At 47.5% G+C, this 27,746-nt stretch overlaps 1 protein-coding gene across 1 annotated transcript in view; it reads left to right on the top strand.

The window, feature by feature from the left end:
• Positions 1 to 27,746, top strand: part of DNAI1 (dynein axonemal intermediate chain 1) — a 61,410-nt gene that overhangs the window by 21,427 nt on the left and 12,237 nt on the right. The window contains exons 2-13 of the mRNA XM_055301500.1: positions 311 to 343; positions 3,920 to 4,018; positions 4,213 to 4,293; positions 5,710 to 5,836; positions 6,106 to 6,227; positions 6,471 to 6,590; positions 7,568 to 7,627; positions 9,079 to 9,213; positions 12,315 to 12,399; positions 16,078 to 16,195; positions 16,450 to 16,493; positions 25,726 to 25,973. Coding sequence (XP_055157475.1) covers positions 311 to 343; positions 3,920 to 4,018; positions 4,213 to 4,293; positions 5,710 to 5,836; positions 6,106 to 6,227; positions 6,471 to 6,590; positions 7,568 to 7,627; positions 9,079 to 9,213; positions 12,315 to 12,399; positions 16,078 to 16,195; positions 16,450 to 16,493; positions 25,726 to 25,973 — 1,272 coding nt within the window. The remainder of the gene's footprint in view (positions 1 to 310; positions 344 to 3,919; positions 4,019 to 4,212; positions 4,294 to 5,709; positions 5,837 to 6,105; positions 6,228 to 6,470; positions 6,591 to 7,567; positions 7,628 to 9,078; positions 9,214 to 12,314; positions 12,400 to 16,077; positions 16,196 to 16,449; positions 16,494 to 25,725; positions 25,974 to 27,746) is intronic.

Here is a 27,746-nt window from a genome sequence, read left to right as displayed (position 1 = left end):
CAAAGCTGAGCACTTAAAATAGCATATACTTTTAAAAAATGTTTGTTGAGATGCCCAATGCTAAGTTACCTGGTTGCTCTTCATGGGTCAGTTGCACTGATGCTGGAATGGGGTTGCTTCAGATACAGGGCCTCCTTGGCTGGGGTAAGAAGCACATGTTGCCACTGAGAAGACTGTTTTTAAGAGTTGGGAAAGCTCAATGTCCACTGTCTTTGGGGTCTCTGGGCAGAAACTTCCCTATAATACTGTTTCTGATAGTCCCACAGAGATTTGCCTATGATTTACCTCTTGTTTCTGTTCTTTCTTTCAGAGCATCAGTGTGGGCAGAGGAACCAGAAAAAGAGTAAGTGCTGAGCCCACTGCAGGCTCTCAGCAAGAAGCTAACAGCATTGTTTTCCATTGAAAATATTAGCTATATATTTTTTAGAAAATTCAAATGAGCAAAAAGAACATTAAAATCACCCTTAAACCCACCATCACAGGAAACCTCTTAGTTAACACATGATGTTATATCCTCTCAGATATTTCTGTGCATATATAAAAATGATATGTATTTATTTTGAAATGGAATCAAACTGTATGTTATTTTATAATCTCCTTTTTACATAATATATTTAGAATACTTTTCATTGCCAATAAACATACTTTTATAGCGTCATTTAAAATTACTATATAATATTTTACCATACGTTCCTTAAGGCCATACCATAATTTGTTCAACCATGCCCCATTATTGGACATTAATGTTTCATGTTTCCTCTTTTTCACTATTACGATCAATTCTCCAGCAAACATTTGTACGTTTAAATCTCTGGGCATGTCCTTGGTTATTTCTTTAATAAAAAAGTCCTACACATAGAAACTTCAGTCAAGAATATAAACACTTGTTAGGCTTTTGAGAAATATTCCCAAATTGCTCTTTAGAAAGGTTATACTTGATTCAATGGGGCACAGACACCCCGATGTTTAGGCAGCATTATCAGCAACAGCCAAATTATGGAAAGAGCCCAAATGGCTATCAATGATGAATGGAGGGCAGCCCAGGTGGCTTAACAGTTTAGCGCCGCCCTCAGCCCAGGGCATGATCCTGGAGACCCAGGATCGAGTCCCACATTGGGCTTCCTGCATGGAACCTGCTTCTCTCTCTGCCTGTTTCTCTGCCTCTCTCTCTCTCTCTCTCTCTCTCTCGAATAAATAAATGAAATATTTTTAAAAAATGATGAGTGGATAAAGAAGATAAAGAAGATGAATGGAATACTACTCCGCCAACAAAAAGAATGAAATTTGCCATTTGCAATGACATGGATAGAACTAGAAGGTATTATGCCAAGCGAAATAAGCCAGTGAGAGAAAGACAAATACCATATGATTTTACTCACATGTGGAGTTTAAGAAACAAAACAAATGAACATAAGGAGAGAGAGAGAGAGAGAGAGAGAGAGAGAGAGAGAGAGAGAGAGAGAGAGAGGAAAGCAAACCATAAGAGAATCTTTTTTTAAAAGATTTTATTTGTTTGTTTGTTTATTTATGAGGGACGCACAGAGAAAGGCAGAGACACAGGCAGAGGGAGAAGCAAGCTCCCCTCAAGGAGCCCGATGTGGGACTCCATCCTGGGACTCTGGAACCACACCCTGAGCCAAAGGCAGATGCTCAACCACTGAGCCATCCAGGCGTCCCACCATAAGAGAATCTTAATGATAGAGAACAAAGTGAGGGTTGATGGAGGGAGGTGGGCAGGGAATGGGCTGAATGGGTGCTGGGGATTAAGGATGGCAATTGTTATGAAGAGCACTGAGTGTTATATGTAAATAATGAATCAGTAAATTCTACACCTGAAACCAAATATTACCATATAGGTTAACTAACTTAACTAGAATTTAAATAAAAACTTGAAATTTTAAAAAATGACCAAAATTTTCATACTGGCCCTGCACAACAGGGTAACCACAGTCATGTTTTTGAGGAATAAATGAAATATATTTTCTTTTTCATAGTAGCAAAGAGAGGTTAACTATAAAACTCTCCCTATAACATACGGAAACTGTAGTCTGCCACTGCAGAAGAAAAAACTATTAACACAAAGATAAGACAATTAATCTAATTCTACTGAACACCAGCAGCCTGACTGCTAATCATATACCTCAGGGGTGGGCAAATTTTATCTATGAAGTGCCAGAGAGTAAATATCTTAGGCTGTGGAGGCCATTTGGTCTCATGTATAACTACTCAACTCTGCTTGTATGGCCAAAGCAGCAAAAGACAATACATAAATGAATGAGTGTGATTGTGTCCCAATAAAACTATGGATGAAAAAAGAGAGAGGGAGGGAGGGAGGGAGGGAGGGAGGGAGGGAGGGAGGGAGGGAAGGAAGGAAGGAAGGAAGGAAGGAAGGAAGGAAATGAAAGAAGAGAAAGAAAAAAAAAGAAAGAAAGAAAAGAAGAAAAAAGAAAGAAAAAGAAAGAAAGAAAGAAAGAAAGAAAGAAAGAAAGAAAGAAAGAAAGGTAGGTTGTGTTAATTTATGGCCATCAATTTCCCCATAACCACACCAACATTGACAATTAGTTTCATTTGGTTGAGGGATCTCTTTGTTTTGGGTTTTTGTTGTTTTAGTTTTCAATGGTTTTTTTAAGAAAAGATTTTATTGGGGCCCCTGGGTGGCTCAGTCAGTTAAGCATCTGCCTTCAGCTCAGGTCATGATCCCAGGGTCCTGAGATCAAGCCCTCATCAGGCTCTCTGCTCAGTGAGGAGCCTGCTTCTCCCTCTCCCTCTGCCTGCCTCTCTGCCTACTTGTGCACTCTCTCTATATATATATATATAATAAATAAATAAAAACTTGGAAGGAAGGAAGGAAGGAAGGAAGGAAGGAAGGAAGGAAGGAAGGAAGGAAAGAAGGAAGGATTGATTGATTTGAGAGAAAGACAATGAGAGAACGCGAGCAGGGGGAAGGGCAGAGGGGGAGAGAGAATCCCAAACAGACTGCACTGTGCAGAACCTGGTGTGGGGCTCCATCTTACCACCCTGAGATCATGACCTGAGCTGAAACCAAGAGTTGGTTGCCCAACTGACTGAGCCAACCCAGGTGCCCCATACTTTTCAGGAATTTTATAGTGAAAAATGACATTCTTTTATTTTGTATATCTTTGCTAACCAGGGTGAGTCTTTCTTAATATATCATGGGCCACTTTGGCAAGGTTTTTAGCTATCAGGAAAAGTAAAAACTCGTAGTCTGATTTTTTTGCAGCAAGAATCTGATGGGACTGGGAAGTTCAAAGTTACCAGGTACTAAGAGTATTGGTGAAAGAGTAACCATAAGGTGGCAAATTGGAAGATAAAATATGAATCAGAATTGAAGTAGCTTAAAGAATAGCTGGATGGGATCCCTGGGTGGCGCAGCAGTTTGGTGCCTGCCTTTGGCCCAGGGCGCGATCCTGGAGACCCAGGATTGAATCCCACGTCGGGCTCCCGGTGCATGAAGCCTGCTTCTCCCTCTGCCTGTGTCTCTGCCTCTCTCTGTGTGTGTGTGTGACTATCATAAATAAATAAAAATAAAATAAAAAGAATAGCTGGATGTCCTTTCATTTTGCATAAAGCCCTGCCTTTGGCAGCTGGTCCTGATCATTAGGTTCCAGATTATATGGGAGAGAGTAGGGAAGGGAGAGTTCTTCCGGTCTCACTACTGGCTCCAAAGACCCACCACAATGTTCCAGCTAACCCCTGACCTCAAGGGCTAAGGTGGCTAAGGTCTTCCAGGCAAAGAGAACTCTGGCCTGAACAGTTCCTTTGGACTCTTCCATGAGTGATCTATTGTGCATTTTGTATTCTATGTATTAGGGACAGAGCTTGGCTTCTGGGAAGATTTGTGAGTGAAAGGGCCTCCTGCAGAAATGCTTACTAATCCTCACATGAGGTTTTTGTCCAGGATGAAGATTCAGGGACTGAAGTGGGAGAAGGAACAGATGAATGGACCCAGTCCAAAGCCACGGTTAGACCCCCTGACCAGCTAGAATTGACTGATGCGGTGAGTTAGCAGCATCCTGCCCTTGCCCCTTCTATTTCCTCCAGCCTCAGAGATGTGTTCTTTCATAGTACAGATTAGGAGCCTGCACAGAACCTGGCTGTGAGATGTCTGCTCATACCCTGAGGGGTCCTCTCAAGTCTCAAAAGCAGTAGGGGCCCTCTGTGTATAACCCTCTTGGTATTTTTCTCCCTTAGGAGCTAAAGGAGGAGTTCACCCGCATTCTGACAGCCAACAACCCACATGCACCCCAGAACATTGTCAGGTACAGCTTCAAAGTAAGTCATCCCCTCTGGAGTAGGGACCTCTAGGTACTCCCTGGCTTGGCAGTGATGGCTATATTACAAAAGCCTCTCTGCTATTAGAGATCACTTTTAAACTTTGGTCTTTGACTGGAACCTTAAAATTTTACATGGAATTTTCTGGAGATTTAAGAAATTTCTTTACTAATCTCCCTTGAAATCTTAATAAGTACTTATTATGTGTCAGACACTGTATTAATAAATTATTTTCATTATCTTCAATACTTCTAACTATCCTGAAAATTAGATATTATCCTCATTTTACAGATGAAAATATTAAAGCTTAGTGTGGCTAAGCCCAAGTTCATCCAGGAAATAGGGACAGAATCAGGATTGAATCCATTCTGCCCACCACCATAAACCATGCTCTTAACTGCTACACTGTTTAATCCTCCCATCCATCTGAGTTACCGAGAAAAGGGCTTTGTGGTGACTTTTTAAGGCAGAGCATCCCAACCTGTGTGTAGAAATAGTAATTCTTTTAGTCCTCCTGGGGCAGGTGGGTTTGGTACAACCAGAGCCCATGGGCTGGCTTCATCTCTTGTGAATTTATCCCTTTGTGTAAAATATAATAATTTTCTTTGTGACTTGAAAAAGGTTGAGAAGAAATGTTTTGAAAGAAGGAAGGAAATCCTGGTCTCAGGCAATGATACAACTAAGATGTTTATCAATAAGGAAGCTATTAAAAGAACCAGACTAATAGGCCCTATGAAAACAGGGATCGTATCTATTTTTGCTAAGCTTTATATCCCTGGAACCTAGAAAATATTTGACATGTTGTGTTGTGTCTGCTTAAAAATTATTTGTTGAAAAGGAATGAATAAGGTTGCCTGGATTTTAAACCTAGCACTGCTTCTCATTTGCTGTATGAACTGGACAAGTGCCAAACTCAAACCTTTTCTAGATTTCTGGGGCCTCTTCTATAGAACAGGGGGGTTGGATATTTAGTGTCTCTGAGAATCTATCCAGTCCTCATATCCACTAAGTACAGTACAGAGAAGGTCAGGCCAGGGATATCTGATGACCATGTATGACCTTTCTCAGATCTGTGATGAGACAGGTATATGAGGATCCCAAGGCATGGATGTAAGAGCCAGTGACAGACAAATCCAGAGCTATTCAAAGTTGGAAAGAAAGATATTTTAAAATATGTCTTTGATGAGAACTTTAAAAAAAAACTTTATTTCATTTGCCTCTTCTTCTTTAAGCTGGAACGTAATGAAAACTTCAGGTTAACTGAAGATTGGAGGATATATATATATATATATATATATATATATATATATATATATACAGATAGACCACATTAAGCCTTACAGAATGAAGGCAGACTACATTTCAACTCCGGCCCTTTTGGGACACCTGGTCTGACTCAGTCCCCTCTCCTCTTAGGAAGGCACATATAAGCTTATTGGTGTTGTGAACCAACTGGCAGTTCACTTCAGCCAGGTCGGGAACCTGATCCCCAAAGACTCGGACGAAGGACGGCGGCAGCACTACCGGGATGAGTTAGCAGCAAGTAGGCCGAGGGACCAGCTCAGAGCTGGAGCCCAGAGCCCGGGCCCCTTTCCATGGTCACCCAAGGGAGCAAATACTAAGCCAGAACTCTGCAGAGCTTCTACTTAAATAAAGTTCTAATAGCTGGCTGTCCTGGTTAGGTCTGGGAGTCAACCCATGAGAACTGTGGTATAGCTGAGGTCTCAAAGGCAGAAACCAAGAAAGCCTGGCCCTGCCAGGGGGTGGGAGAGTAGGCCCGGGCTTTGGGTTCACCTGCAATTTCTTACCAAGGTTCTCAGGAGTCCACTAAGGTGGTGATTTCTGAAACTGAAATCCTTGAAGAAGAAGAAGAGCTTAAGGAAGCAGAAGTTGAAACTGAAGCTGGGAGTCAAACAGATATGCCTGTAGCTGAGGTACAGTATAATATTGCTCCCATTCCTCCCCTTCCAGCTCCAGGTGTGGATGAAAGCTGTAGGGGTAACTTGTTGGAGGTAGAGCTGAAGGTGAGAGGTTAGAGGCTGCAGGTACCAATACCTCTTGCATCATCACCCTCTCCTACTTCCATCCTCTCCTAGGACATGACTTCTCCCCACCATTGACTCCCCACCACCTTCTTCTCACAGCTGATCCTTGATCCTGTGGGTCTTTTTTTCCAGGTAGCTGAAAAAGTGACTGAAGAAGAATTGATGACTCCTAAGCAGCCCAAGGAGCGAAAGCTCACCAACAAGTTCAACTTCAGTGAGAGGGCCTCACAGACCTTAAACAACCCTCTCCGGGTAGAGCAGCCCCCACCGCAGTGCCTCTACCTTGAAGCTCTGCACTTTGCATGGCAGGAAAGGAGCAGGCCTGCTCCCAGTCTCAGCAGCCCTTAGCTTGGAAGGATGAGAGGCACAGGCTGAGGAGAGCTGGGAGCATGTGTTTGGGTCCTTGTAAGCCAACCTGGTGGGAGTTCAGAGTAGATAACAAGGAGTCTGAAGCCCTTCACTGAGACCGAAGCATGTACAGGCTTGGAGAGGACAATAAGATCTGGGGGAGTGAGGGGAGGCCAGAATATGCCAGGGAGGCAGGACTCAGAGCCAGTTTGATTGAAGATGATGGTCTGTAATAGACTAGCTGGAAAAGGCTAGAAAAGTTCCCCGGCTCATAAGTATGGAGGGCTCTGAGTACCAGGCTGAAAGAACCTCTCAGGGTTTCAGGGGAGATATCCACATATATAAGACAGTGCTTTACAGAAACCAACCTATGAATGGAGGGCAGAGGTCTATGGGATGGGTTTCTAGTACTCCTAATCATGCTGTATAGTCCCTCTTCGGTAATTTGCATGATATACAAGGAAAAGGGAGTGTATTCCTCTGGTGGAGCCAGAGACCCCAGTATTAGGAGGAAGTCTTGTCAGGGTGAAGGATATTAGCCCAGTAGCTTGCCAGTGGCTGACCTCTGTGTCTTGCAACAGGAAGCTGGCCAGAGACCTGTCCATCCCCCACTTGGTGTTTTTCTTGATTGGAACTGGGATAATCAGGCTTCATTGCCCCTGATTTCTAGCTTAGGCTTTTTCTGAAGAAGGCTTAGAAGGAAAATGTAGGCTTTTACTGCATCATTTGGTCCTTTATTCAGGCCCTCTTTACTTCCCCAGTTCCATGTCCCACCCCTCCCACTGCTCCAACTGAACTACTTCACTTCTAGATATACTGTTGGGTTAAGTGAGAAGGAGTTGAGGGCTTTCTATGGGTTTCCCATTGTCATTGTTCTCTAGGACCGAGAATGCCAGATGGAACCTCCTCCCAGGACAAACTTTTCAGCCACAGCCAATCAGGTAAGACCCTAGGTCAGTTTAAAAGTCATCACCACACCTCCAGCCACCTACCCTGTGCATCTTTGTCAAAGATTCCTCTGGCAGTTTGCCCTCCTCATTCATCCATCCTCCTGTTCCTTATCCAGGTTCTGAACACTTGGCATATGAGACAGTAGGTCACCACCCAGGGAACTCTAGATCAGCTACATGCCCTCCAGGGCAAGGCTGTCAAAGAGGGGGAAAAGGCATGGCTTCTGACTCTCTGCAGCTCATGGTATCCCAAGGCTGACTCTGAAGTGTTAGCACTCTAGCTTGCCCTTCTAGCAGCTTTCATTGTTCCTGCAGACCCTCCTTCTCCCTCAAATCCTACTGGATAACCATTCTGATTTGGGCAGGATATGGTGCTAGGAGCTCTGAGCTCAGCCCCCAGCTTTGCTGCTCATATTATAAGATCCTGGGCAAACCATGTCACCCTTAATGCATCAATTTCTTTTTCTCTGTCAAATGAGGATGATAAGCAGCCTCACAGGATGGTTAGAAGGCTCTGAATGAGATAACAAACATTGAATTATGTTGTAGTGTGGAATACTGGCCCATGGGTGAATCATTAATGTAAGGTGTGTCTATCTGGCCTCCAGGTGGCAGTGACTGCCCAACTCTGGAGACCACAGAATGTGATCCAGAATTTTTGCCCAGTCCCAGATCCTTGGTGCTTCCTTGCTACTATCCTGGAGCTCCTATTGGTGTCAGATCCAGTTAGCAGGGGTCCCCTTACTTAAAAAAAAAGATTTATTTATTTTAGAGAGAGAGAGTGAGCAGGGGAGGAGGAGAGGGGGAGAAGCAGAGGGAGAGGGGGAGAGAGGGGGAAAGAATCTCAAGCAGACTCTATGCTGAGTGTGGAGTCCAGCATGGGGCTCAATCCCATGATCATGAGATAGTGACCTGAGCTGAAACCAAGAGTCAGACACTTAACTGACTGAACCACCCAGGCACCCATCATTTACTTTTCGTTTACCTTTTTATGCTCACAAGGTGTCGTCAGTGTGGTAGACCGCCAACATGAACTAGTAAAGCTTATTACATCTCCATGGGGGAAACATTTTTAAAATATTCTACTTCAGAGTCTTATAATTCACCAAGAAAAATGTGAGCTAGCGTAATATTTGCCCATTTGTTTTGCCTAGTGGGGTCTGTAGGTTGGAACAATACTGATCTCCAGCTGATAACTGAGCCTGAGGTGGAAAGCTCATCCCAGAGGTGCCCTGAGAGCTCCTCCTTCATTCCTGTCCTCAAGCTGGCAGCAGAGAAGATAGACATTGAATATATAACTACAGTAGGCCAAGTAGGGGATGCTATAGAGACATGTGACAGGGGTTGATATAATCTATTCCTCAAGCTCTAGAAGCTGAATAGGAGTTGGCTGGCTGAAGATTTTGCCCTATGATGATCCTTCTCATCTTGCCCTTGCCTAGTGGGAGATCTATGATGCCTATGTAGAGGAGCTTGAGAAGCAAGAAAAGACCAAAGAGAAAGAGAAGGCAAAGACACCAGTGGCTAAAAAAATGGGGAAGATGGCCATGAGGAAAATGACATCTATGGAGTCCCAGGTTTGATGGAGGTTCCTATGGCTCTGTCACAGAGAATAACTGAGTGGGATCTTGGTCTCTGGGTATAGAAGCCTGTCTATCTGAAATAATGTCACAGACCTTAAGGGGAGTGCTAATGTTGAAGTATGAAGAGTTCTTTCCTTGTAGAAACATGTGAGAAGACTTACAGCCTCTGGCAATCCACACCTCTCTCCAATCTTGTATAGGATTCAAGATTATTGGGTTAGGGGGCAACAGAAGACATAAATGTTATTGAAAGCCCAATGTACACCTTGAAAGAGCTCAGGAGTCTTCTCAGGATGGTGTGGGATATGAGAATAAGGCACCACATCCCTGAGCAGGGCTCTTGGGGTTTGGGAGAGTGATTTGCTCTTTGACCTTCAGTCCTTGTGTTTACTTGTACCCAATTTTTATGGTGAGTCTTATGGGCCAGGAGCCAAGTCAAAGCTGATCACAGTCACCAGCAAGTCCAGGCCACTGGATGTGGTCATTCTGGGCTGGATTTTTACTGTAAAGAACCATATAGGGGGATCCCTGGGTGGCGCAGCAGTTTGGCGCTTGCCTTTGGCCCAGAGCGCGATCCTGGAGACCCGGGATCGAATCCCACGTCAGGCTCCCGGTGCATGGAACCTGCTTCTCCCTCTGCCTATGTCTCTGCTTCTCTCTCTCTCACTGTGTGACTATCATAAATAAATAAAAAAATTAAAAAAAAATTAAGAACCATATAGGAGTCATTATAGAGGTAATAGTTGGGGGGTTCACTGTGGATATAGCCTGTATAGGTTGGGGATCATCATGGAAGTTATAGTGATAGGTCACCACAGGGAAGATCACCACGGGGAGTGCTGAAGGACCACATTTGTCCCTTCAACAGAGAGAAAGTTGGGTCAGGAGCCAGAGTCGCAGTATGGATAATCAGATTGAGTTTGACCTGCAATGGAGTGGGAAAGATGAGGGCCACAGGAATCTGAGGTCTGGGTTCAGCACCTTGGAGAGTTCTCAGGCAGCTCTGGGGAGTGGCTCTGCTATAGAAACCAGATGAGTTAAAGGAAATTTTGCTTTGTCTAAGGTATCCCCACTTCCACTCAAATCCATGTCCCTGATAAAAATCACACTTTACAAGAGCTTTGAGGGTTCCCTGCCTTGGCTTAATATGAACTGCCCCAACTCAGTTTCATTCAACTACAGACCAAGCACTTGTGATCATGATCATGCTGGGTACTGGAACCCTGAGGTGAAAGATGAAGTCCTTGCCCCATGGGTTGCCCTGTCCAGACCCCTGACTTCCCCTGTACTATTACCTAGAAGTTAGCAGCTTCAGAGGGGCTATTTGCCTGGGTCACATTTCACTTGAAGATCCATCAATGGTTTGGCTATAGGCTGTTTGGCTATAGGCTGTGTGCTAGGACCATTATTGCAGAAACCTTAACTGCAGCTGCCAGGACCTAGAAAACAGAAGAAATGTCCCTGTGGCTGAAAATTGTCCTTCGGTCCAAGCCCTTGGTGCCTAACATGTCTATCAGACTTGGTGTCTAACATGCCCAGGGAAGAAGGACTACACTTGAATCTTCCAATGTGGTTGACATTGAAGGCTGTGATGCAGGAAGATACCAGCCCTCTGAACGAAGAAGCTACAGTGGAGGCAGGACACTGAATACTTAGTGTACAACCACTACACAAGGCAATTGAGTTTTAATTGGGAATCCCAAGAACTGGTCCTGGCTGTCTGTAAAATAGAGTGGCCCTTTGCTCAGGCCCAGTGCATGAAGAGTGACCTCTTCTTCAGTGACTTGCATCTGATGAAGTTGATATAAAACTCAAGTGCATGGGAAGGGAGAAAGTGGAATAATTCCATGATACCCTGGAGTAATAGATCTCAGGTTTGTTTCATTCATGATTTGGATGAATGTGCAGAAATGAAAGCAAGTTTGTCTGATCTGAAAGATTAGGACAGGAATGGGAGAAAGGGTTCAGAGGCCACAAGTTTAGTCAGAACTAATGAAGAGCTATGTCTGTTCAAGTAGCATAATATCCAGAACAAGGGAGACTGAAATCCACCACATTCTGTCTTCAGAGCACATCAAAAACCCTGAGTCTGCCAGGGTAAGGCAAGGGTGTTCAGGCTAGTGAGGGACTGGCTTTCTGTGTGAAGCTGAGGGCTTGGGACCTAGAGTCCACAGAGCTGAGTTTGTATCCTGTCTTTGCTACTTATTATCTGGGGTTTTCTAACCTGTTTCCTCATTGGAAAGACATCCTAAAGATACTTTGCAAGATTGTTGTAACAACCCAATATTATGTACAGTTGCTAGTATAGTACAGTGACCCTATGGTGCAGGTGCCATTATTCATCCCTGCTGTATCATGTGTACTCTAAGACTCAGAGAAATAACTTGCCTAAAGTTGCCACTTGGCTCCTAATCCATGGGATGGGAAGGGAATGCAGGTCTGTGTAGCTCTACCACCTGATGCTGACACTCCTGGGATATCTCATTTTCAAGAGCCATGGACCTGGCCATGTTGAGCCTCTCGAGCCGCCCACTCATCTGGTTCCTTCCTGCAGTGGGCAAAGTCTTGGATTAGGAGTCATTTCTGCCTTGTACTTCTGGTATACAAGCATATCTCTGCCCCTCTCTGGGCTTCTATGTCTTCCTCAACTCTTAAATAAATAAATTGGACCAGAAGCTCTCTTTAATGGGAGTCTTTGTCATTTCCTGAAATGGTGAAACCTCTCTGTCTCCACTGAAGAAGGCTCTTACCTTCCCTTTTCTGTTCTTCCCTCCAATACCCTTCCTGGGATCTCTTCAATGTCCTATGTTGTACTCCAAGATAGGCCTTCTGAATAAGCTCAGAATAAAAGATCATGAGGTAGGCTGTGCCCAGGAGCCAAGTATGGCAATGCAGACTCCTTGTGCCATTTATGAGCTGGGCATTCCCAAAACGGGGTGGGGAGGTGAGCTGGTCCTTGACACATGAAGAGATATCTTTACAGAGTTATCTGGGGTGGGTGGTGTCAGAGACACAATTGTACATCTTGACTGTGGCTTGAGGCATAACATTTCCAGGTGCTAGTATGAGGACCTGTGGCCTCTCTATCTCCACAGAGTGATGACATCACCAAAGTGACTCAGGCCGCTAAAATTGTGGAGCGGATGGTCAACCAGAACACTTATGATGATGTTGCTCAAGGTAAGATTTGAAGTGCTGACAACTACTATTATAGCCTGTATTAAAAATTCCTCATGGGGCACCTGGGTGACTCAGCTGTTGAGCATCTTTGGCTCGGGGAGTGTTTCCGGGGTCCTGGGATCAAGTCCCACGTCGGGCTCCCGGTGCATGGAGCCTGCTTCTCCCTCTGCCTGTGTCTCTGCCTCTCTCTCTGTGTGTGTGTGACTATCATAAATAAATAAAAATTTAAAAAAAGAAATAAAAACAAAAAAAAATCCTCATGGGGTGCCTGGGTAGCTCAACTGGTTGAGCATCCAACTCTTGATTTCAGCTCAGGTTATGATTTCAGGGTCCTGGGATCAAGATTTATGGGCTCTGTGTTCAGTGGGGTTCTGCTTCTCTCCTTCTCCATCTTCCTCTGTCACCTCTGTGCTTTTTCTCTCTAAAATAAATAAATACTTTTAAAAATTCTTCGTATAAGGCATGAGTGTCCCATGCTAGGTCTGCAAGGGGAGAAAAACTAATCCTTCCCTCCTCTGGATGTCACCTGGAAGACATGGCATACAAGGTCTACTACAAACAATGGAATAAGAAAAAAAATGGGTCTGTTGATGAGATCTGACAATGGTGCAGCAAAAACACCTGCACATTAGTGATCCAATGGATCACTTCCTAACAGCCCAGGGAATCAGGCAGAGAGCAGAGAGTATTACCCCTACTTTACACAAGAGGAAGCTAAATCCAAGTCTACCTGGCTAGTGAATGGCAGAGAGGACCCAAATCTAGGTCTTGAGCTTCCTAATTCTTGTCTCTACTGTGTCCATCTTGGAGACAATATAAATGCTACAATACAGACTGAAACTGCTCTGGGGATCCTCAAGAATGGAGGAAGGGATGAGTGGCAGCAGTAAAGGAAGGCAGCAGGGAGGGATAAGCTAAATGCCAAGGGATAAGCAGAGGTTGAATGGGAGATTAGCAGAAAGGCAGATGTTTTCACTGGGTGAGGGACAGCATGAGCAGTGACTTGGTGGTAAAAACAAATTGGAATGGACTCTGAGGACAAAGGGCAGCTGGCTCAGTGACTCAAACAGGGGTTTGTTGGAAAGTAGGGAGAGTTCAGGTTATGGAGGTGATTAGAGCCAGTTAATGAAGGACCTAGAATATCTCAGGGAATCCGAGCTTTTCCTGCAGACAGTTTAAAGATACTGTCCAGGCGGGAACATAGCCCAGTGAGGGCATGGCCAGAGAAGGATGTGATTGGCCAAATACAGGGACAGAGATGAAGATGAGGTTCAGATGTGGGGTGGAATGGGCCTCAACATACCTTTTCCAGGGGAGAAAAGGATGCAGTTATCATAGTGAAAAACCAGCACCAGTATTCCCTAGGAATGACCCATATACTGGGCATTGTGCTGTGCAATTTGCATATATTACTTTATATCTGACCTCCACACTGTCAGATGGATACCAATATTCTCTCCATTTTGTAGGTGAGAAATCTGGACTATTGCCACTCATTCAAAACCATAGCTAGTATGGGGAGTGAGTGGAGCAATCAGGACTTGAACATGGGCCCCTTGGATCCATAGCTTAAGCCCTTCAGCACAATGCTACAGGGCCACTGAGCTGGAAGAGACATTTCAAATAAACATTCAATAAGTCTATGCTGGTGATTAATTAGTGATGAAGTGAAGAAAGAGATTGATTCAGAAATGCTTAAATCCTGGGGGCCTGGGAAATTCTGGTGTCTTTGACAGAGCCAGGGAAACAGAATCCTTCCCATGGCATGAACAGCACATTCCCAAGTGGCTTGTATTTCCCTAAGAGGTTGTGCATTTGTTTGGAGCAGCTGCCTCCCCAAAGTTGGCAGCTCCTCGTTGCTGGCTGGTCTCCTTTGCTGACAGCCTAGGGCTCTTCTTGGTGACTTGATGCTCATTGCTCACCCATGGGACATAGAAACCAAGGCTGCCAAGACCAGCAGCCTAAACAAGCCCCCTTGTTATCATTCAGGCTGGAAAACGACCTTGAGTGCTTTTCAAAGTTGTCAAAGTACACAGCAGCTGTGAATGAATTTGTCACTCACACAGCTTGCTTTCTGAAACCCAGCCTCTCCAACCAGCCCACCGAAAGGGCTGCAAACACTATTAATATCCATGGAGAAATTGGCCTTGGTGAACCTTTTTCATTTATAGGAACACAATCACATAAAAATGCATTGAACTTTGATTTTTTTTAATTGCATACTCTTTTCCCTTTGGGAAAATCTAGTCATGAAGAAGTGAAAGCAGAGAAGTGTTCCCAATTAATCTCCTCTCTGAAATGAGGTATATTCAAAGATTGCCTAAGCTCAGGGATCTCTGATATGATCAAGGCTCATGCCTCTGATCACTCTAATTTTTTGTTGTTGTTCTGAGATATTTTTGAGGTTTGAGTGTAGTTCCACGACCTCAAGGCTGGGGCAGTGCCTGGGCATGTCCTTGACCATGTTGGGTGAGAGCATTAGTTTTCTAATGGGTCACCCTTGGTTGGAAAAAAGACTGAGAAACTTTTCACTTCTGGTGATTTATTTCATTGCATTCTTTGAACAGTCATTGGGTGTCTGCTGTGTGGCTGGCACTGTGCTAGGTACTTCGAGTCCAGTGATGAATATAACAAGCTACCTGCTCCTCAGGAGCTGTCTGGTAGGCGAGACAGGCAAAAGGATAAATAGAAGCAACACAGCGTGACAGATATTTCAGTAGAGAAGAGGCAAGGCTGAAATGGAGGAAGAAATGAATTCTGCTCAACAAGAAAATGAAGGCCTCACAGAGGAGAGGGAATTTAATCACAGAGGATCTGCAGTGAGTGGGAGTCTGCCAGGAAGATGGAAGAGCGGGACATTTTAGACACTATTTGATATAGAGGTTACATGAACACTTAGCTGGAAATGCCATGGAAGTCATGGCTTGGAGTCTTGGTTTGACCAGGAAGCCCTGTACAAAGGGAGTCATGGAGGGATTTTCAGTGGGGTGGAGGAGGTAGTGTGGTGAGGCGATTTATTTGTTTTCACTCAGGTAGCTCTGGGGAGCACAGACTGGAGGAGGAGTTATTGGAGGTGGGGAGACCAATTAGGAGGATGATGTAATAACCCAGGAGATGGTTCTTGGGCATTGACTATGGGTTTGGGGAAAAAAATGAATGGATTAAAGAAGTAGAAGGAAAATATGAGAGATGACAGAAAGAGATTAGTCAAGGATTATCCAGGTTTCCGGTTTAGCTAAGTGGTAAGATGGATGGTGCTTCTACCTAAGTCAGAGGAAGCAGGAGGCAGAGATGATTAGGGCAGGAGATGAACTTGAGTTCAGAGAACCCAGTTCAGGGATCCATGCAGCTTTCTTCACCATAGTGGAGCATAAGCAGCGGATGTGAAGATAGACAAACCTGGGATTTTATCTAGGAGGACATGGCTACTTTATTGTAATTTGCCTCCAATAGCAGTGATGACAGTAACAGTGACACATATACAAAGCTTACTGTGTGCCAGGTATTTTTCTAAGTATAATTAATCCTCACAACAGTCCTTCGAGATAGGTACTATTACTATTCCCACTTTGAAACACAGAGCCTGTTTTGGCCAAGGAGGTACAGACAGAAAGTGGCAGACATGGGTTTGCCATAAAATGGCAGTCCCAGGGCTGATTCAGTGTGGGTGCATTTAAGATTTCAAGTACTACGAGGATGCTGCTGATGAGTACCGAGACCAGGAGGGTACACTGCTGCCGCTCTGGAAGTTCCAAAACGACAAAGCCAAGCGCCTGGCTGTCACCGCCCTCTGCTGGTAAGTATAGACATTGCCATAAACCCAGAGCCCCTGAGCGCCTGAGCAGGGCGCTTGTACTGAGCTTAACCACCTTGAGGATGATATGTAGCATTAGAGGAAAAAATGGACCTGGGATTCTTATGGGATTGTGGGATCAGTCCAGGTCTCTAAAGTCAACAGTAGATGTCTGCAGTGTAGTTAGGCATCAGTGTTGTGTCCATGGGAAAGCCATGTTCATTTCCTGGGCCAATGGGCTAATATTTCTTTTGCAGGAATCCAAAGTACAATGATCTATTTGCAGTGGGACATGGCTCCTGTAAGTAATCTGGCATTTTTTCATTTGCTCACTCAACCAGCAAACACTTTAGTACCTATTCAGTGCAGAGCTCTTTGTGAGGTGTGAAAGATGATTAAGATGTAGTCACTGCCTTCAAGGAGCTCACAGTCTAATGGGAAATACCGACAATCCAACCAGCAGTTAGAGCTGGGTGAAGGACTATGCCAAAGTGAGCCCTGAAGGTGTTATTGTGGTGAAGAAAGAGGGGAGAGCCCTTTTGGCAGAAAAAAATAGCATATGCAAAGGTCCAGAGGCACAAGAGATATGGGAGGAAATGAAACTGTTGAAGGAGCCAGGGTTGGCCCCCAAAGGGCTTGATAAGCTATTCCAAGAAGCTTGGAAATTCTCCTGAGGGCAGTCTTATGACATTCTTCTGAGGGGAAGTCACTGAAGGAACCTGAGAAGGGCAGGGACAGAACCAGAGCAGGGGGGTATTGCAGGCATGAGGCTGGGGGCTGGGAAACCACTTAGGAGACTGGTGAGGCTCCTCAGAAAGAGATGGCAGGACCTGGACCACAGCTGTGGAGTGGGAATGGGGAAGTGGGTTTGGGAAGCATGAGAAGTTAGGCTAGACCAGACCTGGGGAGAGAGTGGATGGTGAAGCTGAGAGAGAACTTTCCTGACCTGGCTTTGGAGCAGGCAGGAGTGAGGCAAGGTGCTTCATGTTCTTCACTTGGCCCCAGGGCCCTGGAAGACTGTTTATTGTCCAGGCTGTTGCTGCCCCTGCTGGCCCGCCCGTCTCTCCACAGCAGGAGGCGGCAGTGTGGGAACTGTGTAGTAGGTTGCTTTCCCTTCATCTTCCATGTTCCCAGCAGAAGCCCCTGCCTCCGTGCTGGGCTGGACATTCCCCCTTCCTGACGGGAGAGGGCCCCACACTTCATGTTAGCTGCAGCTCTCCAGGCTAACAGCATGTTCTCTGGCTGGGAGGATCAGCATCTATGAACAGAAAACCCTTCCATTCTCCAAGCTTCTGCTGCCTGGCAGACGTGCAAGCTCCTGGTCCCTACCCCTCAGACTGCCTGTGCACCCAGCCCTTTCTTTGACCAGGGTTGGGGAGTGGGAGGGAGGGGAGGAAGGAGTTGGTGTTTATGATTCCTCTCAGGGAGGAAACCTTGGAGCTGCTCCCAGTCTCGTGGTCTGGGCTGCCTTTGAGGATGCCCTAAATGCCCGCTTTGTGTCCCCACTCCTGAGGGTGGGCTGCTGCCAAGCTGGAAGCACCCTCCCCCTCTGGCAGGGAACTAGCACATTCCTCCCCCTCTGCTACAGCTACTGGGCCTGGAACAGGGCCTGGGGGTTGGGCAGGTCCTCCCAGGAGTGGGTGTGGACCCCCTGTGAGGCTGCTCTCAGCTCAGGCTCTCTGCCCAGGACTGAAGTGAGGGTGGGGGAGGCTCCCTAGCAGGTGGGAGGGAAACCACATCAGTTCTCGCCCCATCCTCCTCCCACCCAGTGCCAGAAGCAGGGGCAGCTGGTTGGGGTCATGCAGAGGCTATCCATAGGGGCAGCTTTAGTCAGTAGTGGTGGAGAAGTCAGGAATAGATGACCCTAAGCCTGACAGGCCCAGCAGCCTCCTTTAGGCAAACATACACCCAGGAAGGGCCTCTTTGTCCCTTGCTGGCCACATCCACATGCCTTGGTAGTACCAGTCAGTTGTAGAACTTCTGGCTAGAGGGTTACTTCCCAGTGGTGTGACCTGAGGACAGAAGCTGCTCTGAGCCTTGGTTTCCTTGTTGGTGACATGAAGAGGCAACACTTGCCAGAATTCCATCCACGGTTGTTGCTAGACTCACTTGAAAGAAAAGCAAATGGGCCCTATGAACTATAGGAACCACTGACATGTAAAGGACAGTAATTGCTGACTTGTCTGCCATTCTGTCCCCTGGCTTTCCCGCAGGACTCTTAGGGGACCTAAGCAGAGAGAGAGGGCCGTAGGGATGGAGGAGAATCAGATAAGTCCCCTACCTACTCTAGAGAGCAGGCTCCAGAAGCAGCAGTGGTGGTATTTGCTGTTACTGCCACTAGCAAAGGAGTTATCGACCAGCTAGAGCCTTGCAGATCTCAGCACCACTCTGCAGAGGCCCAAGCAGAACCAGGCTGATCTGGGACTCGGAAGGGCTCCTGCATTCACTTTTGAGATCACCTCTGGGAGTCCTGTGTTCTAGAGTGCCCAGAGGCCCCCCCAGAAAAAAAAGAGAGCAAAGCTGAGGCAGGCAAAGGGCACCCTAGTCACTGGATGAGGTCATTGTGAGGAGCAGCTGGCTCACCAGCATCCATCACACTGTCTTTGGAAACTCCCAGATGCCAGCCTCCTGTCATCAGACTTTGCTTCATACAGACAAACACTGGAGGGAGAATGTGGGTTTACTGTTGGATTTGACCCTGATAAAGTCAGCTCGGGCCTCCTTTTGCCTGATATTTATTCTATAACGCAGCTAAGAAGGACTTTGGCAGGCGTAGGCACATGCCTAAGAAGGACTGTGGCCATTCTATTTGGGCACAGAGCAGGGTGGCTGGAGCCAGGCCAGGCCAGGAGCAAGAGGTAGGGAAAAGGGAGTCCAGGCACTTGCCTGCAATACTACAGAAGCATTTGCACTTGCCTTCACTGTGTGGCTCTTGGGGATGAGGTGGTGGGCATGTCAAGCTGCATGTAAAGCAGAGAGTGGGGTGCCCCCTAGGGCCAGGCTCCTGTGTCTCAGCAAAGTAGAGATGCTGTGAGCAGGTGAAAGCAGATGGAGGAACACTGCCAGAGGGCAAGGGAAAGTAGTCTAGGAAGGGGTGGCCCATGGGGCAAAGCTGGGATGCAATTATATTGGCCTGCTACACTGAAGGGATCCTTTCCAGCCCATTAGCCAATTGATAGCAGGTAAATGGGAACTCCTCATGGCCCGTTGGGCAGGGATGGTGGAGGAGATCCTGGACACTCTGTGTGGTCCTGACTAGCTCACAAGACATGACGGGGAAGCTTCGCAGTGGGCCACCCCTAAGAAAGACAGAGGAGCCAGCTGCCCTTCAGCCCAGCCTCCCTCTGAGGGCAGCCCTCAAGAGGAACCAAAGTCAGGCCCTGAGTCCCAGCACTGAACCCTTTCCCACTCTGTCCGATCACATCCTGGCCGATCCCTGAGCCTGCCAAGGCCAGAGATACACTTGTAGGGATTTAAATCTTTCCTGATCATTTATTTGTCAGCTTCACTAATTAAGCAGTGTTAATTTCATTTACTGAAAATGGAAATTCATCCACCTCATTTCTCCCCGTTCATCCTCCACACACAAAATCCATCACTCCTCAGCTGCAGGCTGCGTAAAATTTACAGGACTAATTATGTTGTCAGGTCTCTTTGTAAATACAGTCCATAAAGGCCACTGTGCTTGCCGGGTTGTAGTGCAAGGGCATTCCCGTTGTTAGTTTAATTACTGGTTAGTTATTTAGGTTCTCAAATGTTTGCCTCATTTTCCCTAAATCAAATTAAATGTCCCACTTGATGTATTCTGTCTCCAAGGCCTTGCTCTTATTTCCTACACTGTTTAAATATGATTTCTAATTGGAGGAAAGTGTTCAGAAAAGCCCAGCTGCCTGGGAGGCAGAACCCAGCCTGGCACTACGGCCTCTGGGCCTCTGGGCCGTGCCAGAGGTTTGGAACCCTCTAGCACTGATGTCCTGTCTTAGTGCAGCCTTGGGATAGTCCCTGCTTTTGGAGACTGTGAAAATCCTAACTAAAAGGGCATTTCTGCTCCTGGAGTCCAAGGTGGCAAGGCTGGGTGTGGGAAGGTGAGGAAAGATTTCATTATTGTCACTAGAAGAGCTGGGGATCATTGCATCCATCACCCAGACTTCTAAGGACACTCTTTCTAAACCATCCCAGGAAAAGGTATCATCTATGGGGCTTCTCTCTCTGATTCCTCAAAATAGAGTTTGGGTCAAACTTCCCTGAATGCCTACTACATTTGTTTCCTATTGCTACTGTAACAAATTACTATGAACATGATGGCTTAAAACAACATCAGTCTATTATTTTACATTTCTGGGGGTCAGAAGCCTAAGTGGGTTTCACTGGGCAAAAATCAATTGTCAGCAGGGCTTTTGGCTTCATCCTTTCATTCCTAGAGGCTCTAGGGGAACATCCATGTCCTTGCCTTTTCCAGCTTCTAGAGGCTGCCCATAGTCCATGGCTTATGGCCCCCTTCCAGCCAGCAAGTGCATTATTCTGACACTTCTTCTATTCTCAACCTCCTTTTCTGAGTCTCCTGCCTCCCTCTTTCCCTTATAAGACCCCCTGTGATTACATTGAGTCCACTCAGATAATCCAGGATAATCTCCCCATCTCAAGGTCTTTAATTTAATCAGACCTGCAAAATCCCTTTTGCCAGCTAAGTAACATAGTTATGGGTTCTAGGGATTAGGACATGGACATCTGAGGGGTTGTTATTCCGCCTACCACAGCCCCCTTCCAAATGCCTCTTGCATGTCTTAATAAGGGAGTCTTTAAATGGCTGCTGGCTTGGAGTCAGCCCTGGGCTGGACTCTTTTGGAAAGCCACAGTAAGAAAGGAGGAGGTGTGCTGTCTGAGGCTGGCTTGGCAACCTGTCTGCAGCTTGGCATCCAATTCCCTCTGACCACTGACCTGGCTTTAGCCTGGTACCCTAATGTGCCCTTTGTCTACCTTGCCTTCCCTGAATCCTGAGCAAGAGCCCAGGCTTCCCCTCTATTCTGATAGCCAGAACTCTCCAGAATGGCCCCTGTGATCTAGAGTTATTACTTGCAAGGCAGGGGTAGAGCTCTGGGACTGAGACCCCCACTGGTGGTTGCCAGTTCAAGAAGACACCCATCCATCCACGCTCCTCACTGGGCACTACTCTGCTAGGGCCCCACCGTAGGGAGCTGAGGGAGTGAGGGCTTTGGTCTATGGTGGCATTAAGCCCTCCTTCCCTGACACCATGGTTTTCTGAGAGCTGCCAGATCAGGTTCTACTAGGGGGTTGATTCTCCTTCCCCGAATCTTGTGGATCATGGAAGGTCAGAGTCAGCAGGCTTTAGAGGTGATCTAGCCAAGGCAAGGGATAGCAGGAGGCAACCCTCCCAACAGAGAGAGTAAACCTGCTGGGCTAAGCCGTGCTCACTCCATCCTTTGACGGAGCCTTTGCAGCAGGCTACAGAAAGACCTACTCATGACCACCTATAATAACAACGTACAGGTAGAGAAGAGTGGAGGGGCCCCACACACAGAAGAGAGGCTGAATGATCTGGAAGCCTTCCCGGAGAAGGGCAAGAGCATAAAGTGGAGCTAATGCCAAGCCAGCAGCCCTCTCCCTCTGTCTCAGAGTCACAGACCAGATGGTTCCTTTCTCTTTCCCTTCCCCTCCCTCTTTTCTTCTCTTTCCCTCTCTCCCTTTCTCTTTCCTTTCCTCTGTTTCTCCTCTCTTCTACCTAGCCACATTTACTTACTGAAATCATGTAGCCCAGAGGAACCAGGAATTCCTCACTGGCCCCAGACTTCAGAGTCTCTGCCTCCTTATACAGTGGAGTGTGGGGTTGGGGGCTCCCATCTATGTCATTGGACCCTCCAGTCCTACTTTGAGAAACCAGGGAATTTGTGATATTCAGAACAAGATACCCCCGGGGCTCAGGGCCCAGGGCTTTGTAAGCCTAGAGCCTGATGAGATTCTAGTTAGTCTCCACTGGGAACCGAGGCACTATAGATACCCCTTGATGCCAGCGTTATACTGGGACTCCTGGTGGGTGACATTGTGATGGGAGTGTTGGAGAGCCGAGCAATGATGTACTAGGCTGCTGGTGACCTGGTTGGTGATATCATACTGGGAATGTTGGAGAGCTGGGAAATGATCACTAGACAAGTCACTAAGGACTGCTGGTTATCTGAGCAGTGATATCATATGGGATCCCTGGTGGCCTGAATGAAGATGTAATTTTAGGACTTCTGGAAAAGATGATGATACTGTTGGAGGTCTGGGCTGTGATGTCACCTGGGTATACTCAGAAAATGGAATAGTGAGGTCTCCCAGGGACCACCAGAGTCAGGGATGAGAACATCATAAAATAAGATGGGGTGGAAAGGAAGCACCAATTAAATGAGAGCTTTCTGTGTTCTCCCATTGTGGTTTGGAAGACAGAACCCTGAACTGGAATTCAGGAAACATATAGTCTAGGCATGATTAAAAACTGTGATCTTGGGGCACCTGACTAGCTCGGTCAGTGGAACACGAGACTTTTGATCTCAGGGTTGTGAGTTCAAGCCCCATGCTGGGTGCAGAGCTTACTTTAAAAAGAAAGAACAAAAAGAAATCATGATCTTTATATCAGGAGGACTCATTTGATTGCAAGTAAGAGAGACCACCAAGGGCAAGAGGTTTATTGTCAGGATGTATGTGGCCTGAGAACTAAGACAGGACCTAAGGTCTTCATGTGATTGAATGCTCTCTGTGTCCCATCTCTTGAAATCCATGCTTCTCTCTGCCAGAAGCTTCCCCTTATCATGTGTGAGTGCCCTGTTCTTTACACATTCTCTAGTCCAGATTCTGAAGAGATTGGACTGGCTTTGCCAGTTACCACCACACCATTAGGTCTAGTGTCCCCTTCCTTTCTCCATCTCCACATAAAGACCAGATCAGTGCAGTGTAATTTCAGCTATAAACAAGATATTGTGTGACACAAACACCATGTGAGGGATCTGATGCAGCCAGGCATGCCGTTTCTTCCTTCTGGCCTCAGTTTACCTCTCTATATAAATCAGGAGCCAAAGTCCAGCCTCTAGTCTCAGTGGTTCTATGAGCAGATCAGAGATGTCCTCACTACAGAGCTATTAAGCCAGGCTAGGGTTTCTTACCCCCCCCTTTTCTTATTTCACTAGTCATGAAGACTGTACACACGCAGGGGGTCATTGCTGTCCCTTGAGGGTCTAGGTCCTGCCTGTGCCATAGTAGGAGCAAGTGTGAGGGTCATACCCACCTTTGCCCCTTGATGACATAAGGAGAGAGTCCGAGTCCTCAGCCCGAGCATCAATCACTCTCTACTCATTCACTTACTTGTTTGCTCACCATCTGGGTGCCTACCCACTCATCCTATGTCAGTTCCACCCAGTATCAAGGACAGACTGGACATTAAGGGCATCAATAGTTCACCAGTGTCCTGGTAGTTACCACTCACTACCCATCCAGGTGCTGGTCTCATTCAGCTGCGGGATGGGGCTCCTCATCACACTGGGGGCTGCTGAGGGCAAGCCTACATCTCCAGTGGAGTGTCTCTGTCCCTCCCAGGGAGGCCCAGGATTTGTGGGATGAACAAAAGGAACTACAAATGACTGTCACACTGCCTCAGTCCAAGCCCTGCATGATCTGGAGGGGACAGATCACTTCCTTCAGCAGCTGCAAATTTCTCCCAACCAGGGTCAGCCCTCAGGGCCCACCCAGAAGGAGCCCTACAGAGTGAGGGACTGCCAGCTCCCCACTCCACCTGAAGGCCAGTTCCTACTGACTTTGAGATAGTGTCAGGCATAGGGTAACCCCCCTGGCTCTGGGAGATCTGGAAGGCCCCAGTTCCTCCTCTTTGTGAGAGGTTTCTCCAGAGCAGAGCATTGTCCTTCCTCAACCACTGGGTGCCCTTCCCATGCCTCAAGTTGTACCCTGGCACCTTCCACTAGAGGAGCAACTCCCTACTGGCACATGAAGCCTCCTTTGCAAGTGATCAGGGGGAGGGATTCCCAAAAGGGATCCCAGACCTGGTAAGGATTAGCAAGGGAAGGTGGGCTTCCCCATAGAGAACTGCTCTGGTGAGCACACCAACTTGCCTCAGTTTCTAACTCTACCTACCTAAGGTCAGCCTGGCTCCTGGCTGCACTCGCTCCCTAGTACTGGCTCCCAGTAAGCACCACGTGGTGTTTGCAGAGTGTCTGGGGCAGGAATATCTGGCAACTGGCTGTAGCCAAGCTCATCCCCAGAGCCCAGGGAACCCAACCAATACTGTCCCTGAGTCCAGCCCAGGCACTTCTTCCCTTGAGTAAGGGGCAGCATTAGAAGTAAGACAGAGGGGCACCTGGGTGGTGCAGTCAGTTGAGCATCTGACACTTGGTTTCCACTCAGGCCTGGTCTTAGGGTCGTGAGAGCAAGCCCCACGTTGGGCTCTACTCTGAGCATAGACTCTGCTTGGGATTCTTCTCCCTCTGCCTCTCCTGCTTATGATCTCTCTCTCTCTCTCCAAAAATTAGTAAATAAATCTTAAAAAGAAAGAAAGAAAAGAAAAAAGAAAGAATGACTCAGCAAAACTAATCAGGGTGGGGCAGTCTCCCCATTTTTCCCATCCATGGGCTCAAGACCTCAGGACTGGCCATGTTTTCAGGAAGGCCTAGGCCTGCAGTTACCAGGGACAAAAGAAGTAGCCCTGGTAGAGGAGTGAGCCCTCATCTCATCTAGAAGTTTCCCTTAGCTTAGAGTCCGTCCCCAAGATGGGGGGCTGCTCTAGACTTCTTCCTTTCCTGAGCTTGGGAATGGTCCTGAACTGGTGGTGGCAGGAGAGCTGAACTAAGAGTTAGGACTGTATTCTGTTCAATGACTACATTATGGATGCCACATGAGCAGTGAAAGAAAGAGGGAGGCTCTCGCCTGACATAGGGTAGGTGGGGAGGAAGCCTCTGCTGAGTGGTCCACTGTTAATCACCAAAAGCTGTGCTCAGGCCAGAAGTGTGACACAGTGGCCTGTGGAAGCCTGACTGGCTGGCCTTGGACTTCTCAATTCTGGGAGCATGCCTAGATCTAGAGAGCAGGCTACAGCTGGGGACCCTGGGCCCAGAGGGTATGGGAAGATGTCCATAGATGGCTAGTTTGGAACTCACATAGAGAATTCCACGTTAGTCCAAACCGAACTCCTGCCCCTGGGTTCCTCTTCTGAGGTTCCTGCTTCTTCCCAAGCCCACACACTCTTCACCTAGCAGCTCTTTGAGCCTGCATCCTGCTTTCCTGTACCCCAGGGAGAAAAGGAGAATGATTGCCCATCCCTCAGATAAGCCTGGTCACCTTATCCTCCTGTGAACCCTTAGAAGGGTAAACCAAGTCTCATGATTCCATTTTGAGACAGAGAAGATGAAGCCCAGAGAGGAATCCCACCCTCCCTGACAAGCAGAGCAGGCCGGTCTTGTCTACCCAGTGGGGGAGGGGCTAGGGGGGCAGCTGAATCCTCCCACCACAGCCTGGCATTTTCCCTGGGACAGATGACTTCATGAAGCAGAGCCAAGGCATGCTGCTGCTCTACAGCATGAAGAACCCCAGCTTCCCTGAATATATCTTCAGCAGCGAGAGCGGCATCATGTGTCTCGACATACATGTGGACCACCCCTACCTGGTGGTGGTGGGCCACTATGATGGTAATGTGGCCATTTACAATCTCAAGAAGCCCCACTCCCAGCCCTCCTTCCGCAGCTCAGCCAAGTCTGGCAAACATACAGACCCTGTGTGGCAGGTGAGCCTGGAACCATGGTGGGAGAAGTGGGTACGCAACCTCTGGAGGAGGGACCTTGGGGAGGACAGGCCACAGGCAAGGGGATGGGAATGACAGGCGCTAGCTTAGAGTCCAAGGATCTGGGTGTGCAAAGGGGCAGAGAAGGGCAGAAGATGATAATCAGGAGGTGAAGGGTCTGCTGCTGCGGAGCTGCTATCAGGAGGGCCCCTTCTGTCTTCTAAGGCTCTCTTAGGTGCAGCAGTCAGTGACTCACAGCCTATGGCTGGAAGACTCAAGGCCTGACAGGCCTCTGCTGAGTCTCTCAAGGGCTCCAATTCCCTGCCTATGGGCTTCCTCGTCTCCCCATGGGGGCTCTCCTCTGCCATTTGGGCTAGATTTGGGACAACTCCCAGACAAAGACAGGTGCTGCCAATTGTCTGCCCTCTGGGTGGAACTGTAAGGCCTGGTAGGTCTGTCCCTGAGGCCTCTCTTTAGAACCCCTCTTCTCCAGACGGGCATAGGAGGGGACCATTACTCCAACACTGGAGCTAGGTTTCACCCTATGTCTCCCATCTTTTTGTACTGGGAGTGGATTTCATGTTTCATCTTCAGGAAGTCTCTTAGCTCTGGCTTTGCAGACCTCCCCTTACCATATTCCAAAAGTCCACCTCCTTCTTTTTTTTAAAGATTTTGTTTATTTATTCATGAGAAACACAGAGAGAAAGGCAGAGACATAGGCAGAGGGAGAAGCAGGCTCCCTACCAGGACCCTGGGATCATGACCTGCGTCGAAGACAGATGCTCAACCACTCAGCAACCCAGGTGCCCCAGGCCCCCTCCTTCTGAGGCTGCGAACCCTTACCCATGGGCAGGTGTGGGCAAATCTAAGGAGGGATTTCTGCCTTAAGTTTCACATGGTCTCTGGGCTCATCAGGCAGTGCTGGGACTCTGTCTTCTCATCTTCCTTGGCCCCCTGCCCTGATAGAGTCTCCAGGCAGGCACTGTACTTCTTCCTTTCTGGTCCCGAGCTCCCTGAGTCACGTGGACACCTGCCCTAGGCACTGGCTCTCAGCTCCCAGACCACTCAGCTCCCTGAGCAGAGGAAGGACTGTCCAGGCATAGGGGACCTGATGCCCTCTCCGCTTTATCTTTTTCCCAGAACCAGGGACACAGAGAGGGAGGTGCCCCCTCCCATGAGAAATCTTCCCCCCTGCTTTCCACCAAAGCAGAGGCCAAAGCTCAAGTCTCAAGAGTTCTGTGAAAATCCCACCTTCCAATTCATTGCCTCCAGGCACACAGAGGTTTCTAGACATGAGGAGGATCTCTGCAAAGACTTTAAACACCCAAGAGGAGAAAAGACCTGCTTTGATTAGACTAAGCCAGCACCAGGCCTGCCCCTGCTCCCCCAGCTCAGACAGCCCAGAGCCAAGCACAGAGCATCTGTAACTGGCCTGACCACCCTCCTCAAGCCCAGGAGAGGGCAACGGGCCAAGGCCAACCATCCTGCTACCACTATGCTGTGTTCTCTGAATCAAATAGCAGGTTGGGAAAAGAAATGGCGCATGCAAAAGATACCCTATGGCTTTCATTGGGCAGGTGCCAGAGACTGGAACCCACCCAGACAGGGATGGCCTTCTGTCCCCTCTCCCTACCACCACCACCACCACCCTGCTGGGAAAACAGGCTAGTGCCTTTGCAAAACCAAAAACTCAAGAGTTCTTGACTGGACTGGCTTGTGACATGGGAGGGGCTGCCTGGCACTCACTCCCTCACTGGTTTCCTGCCTTCCTGTTCC

The sequence above is a fragment of the Nyctereutes procyonoides genome, unplaced genomic scaffold (genome assembly GCF_905146905.1).
Source record: "Nyctereutes procyonoides isolate TBG_1078 unplaced genomic scaffold, NYPRO_anot_genome, whole genome shotgun sequence".
NCBI lineage: Eukaryota > Metazoa > Chordata > Mammalia > Carnivora > Canidae > Nyctereutes > Nyctereutes procyonoides.
Note: the sequence above shows the minus strand (reverse complement) of the source record. Positions and strands in the feature narration are given on the sequence as shown.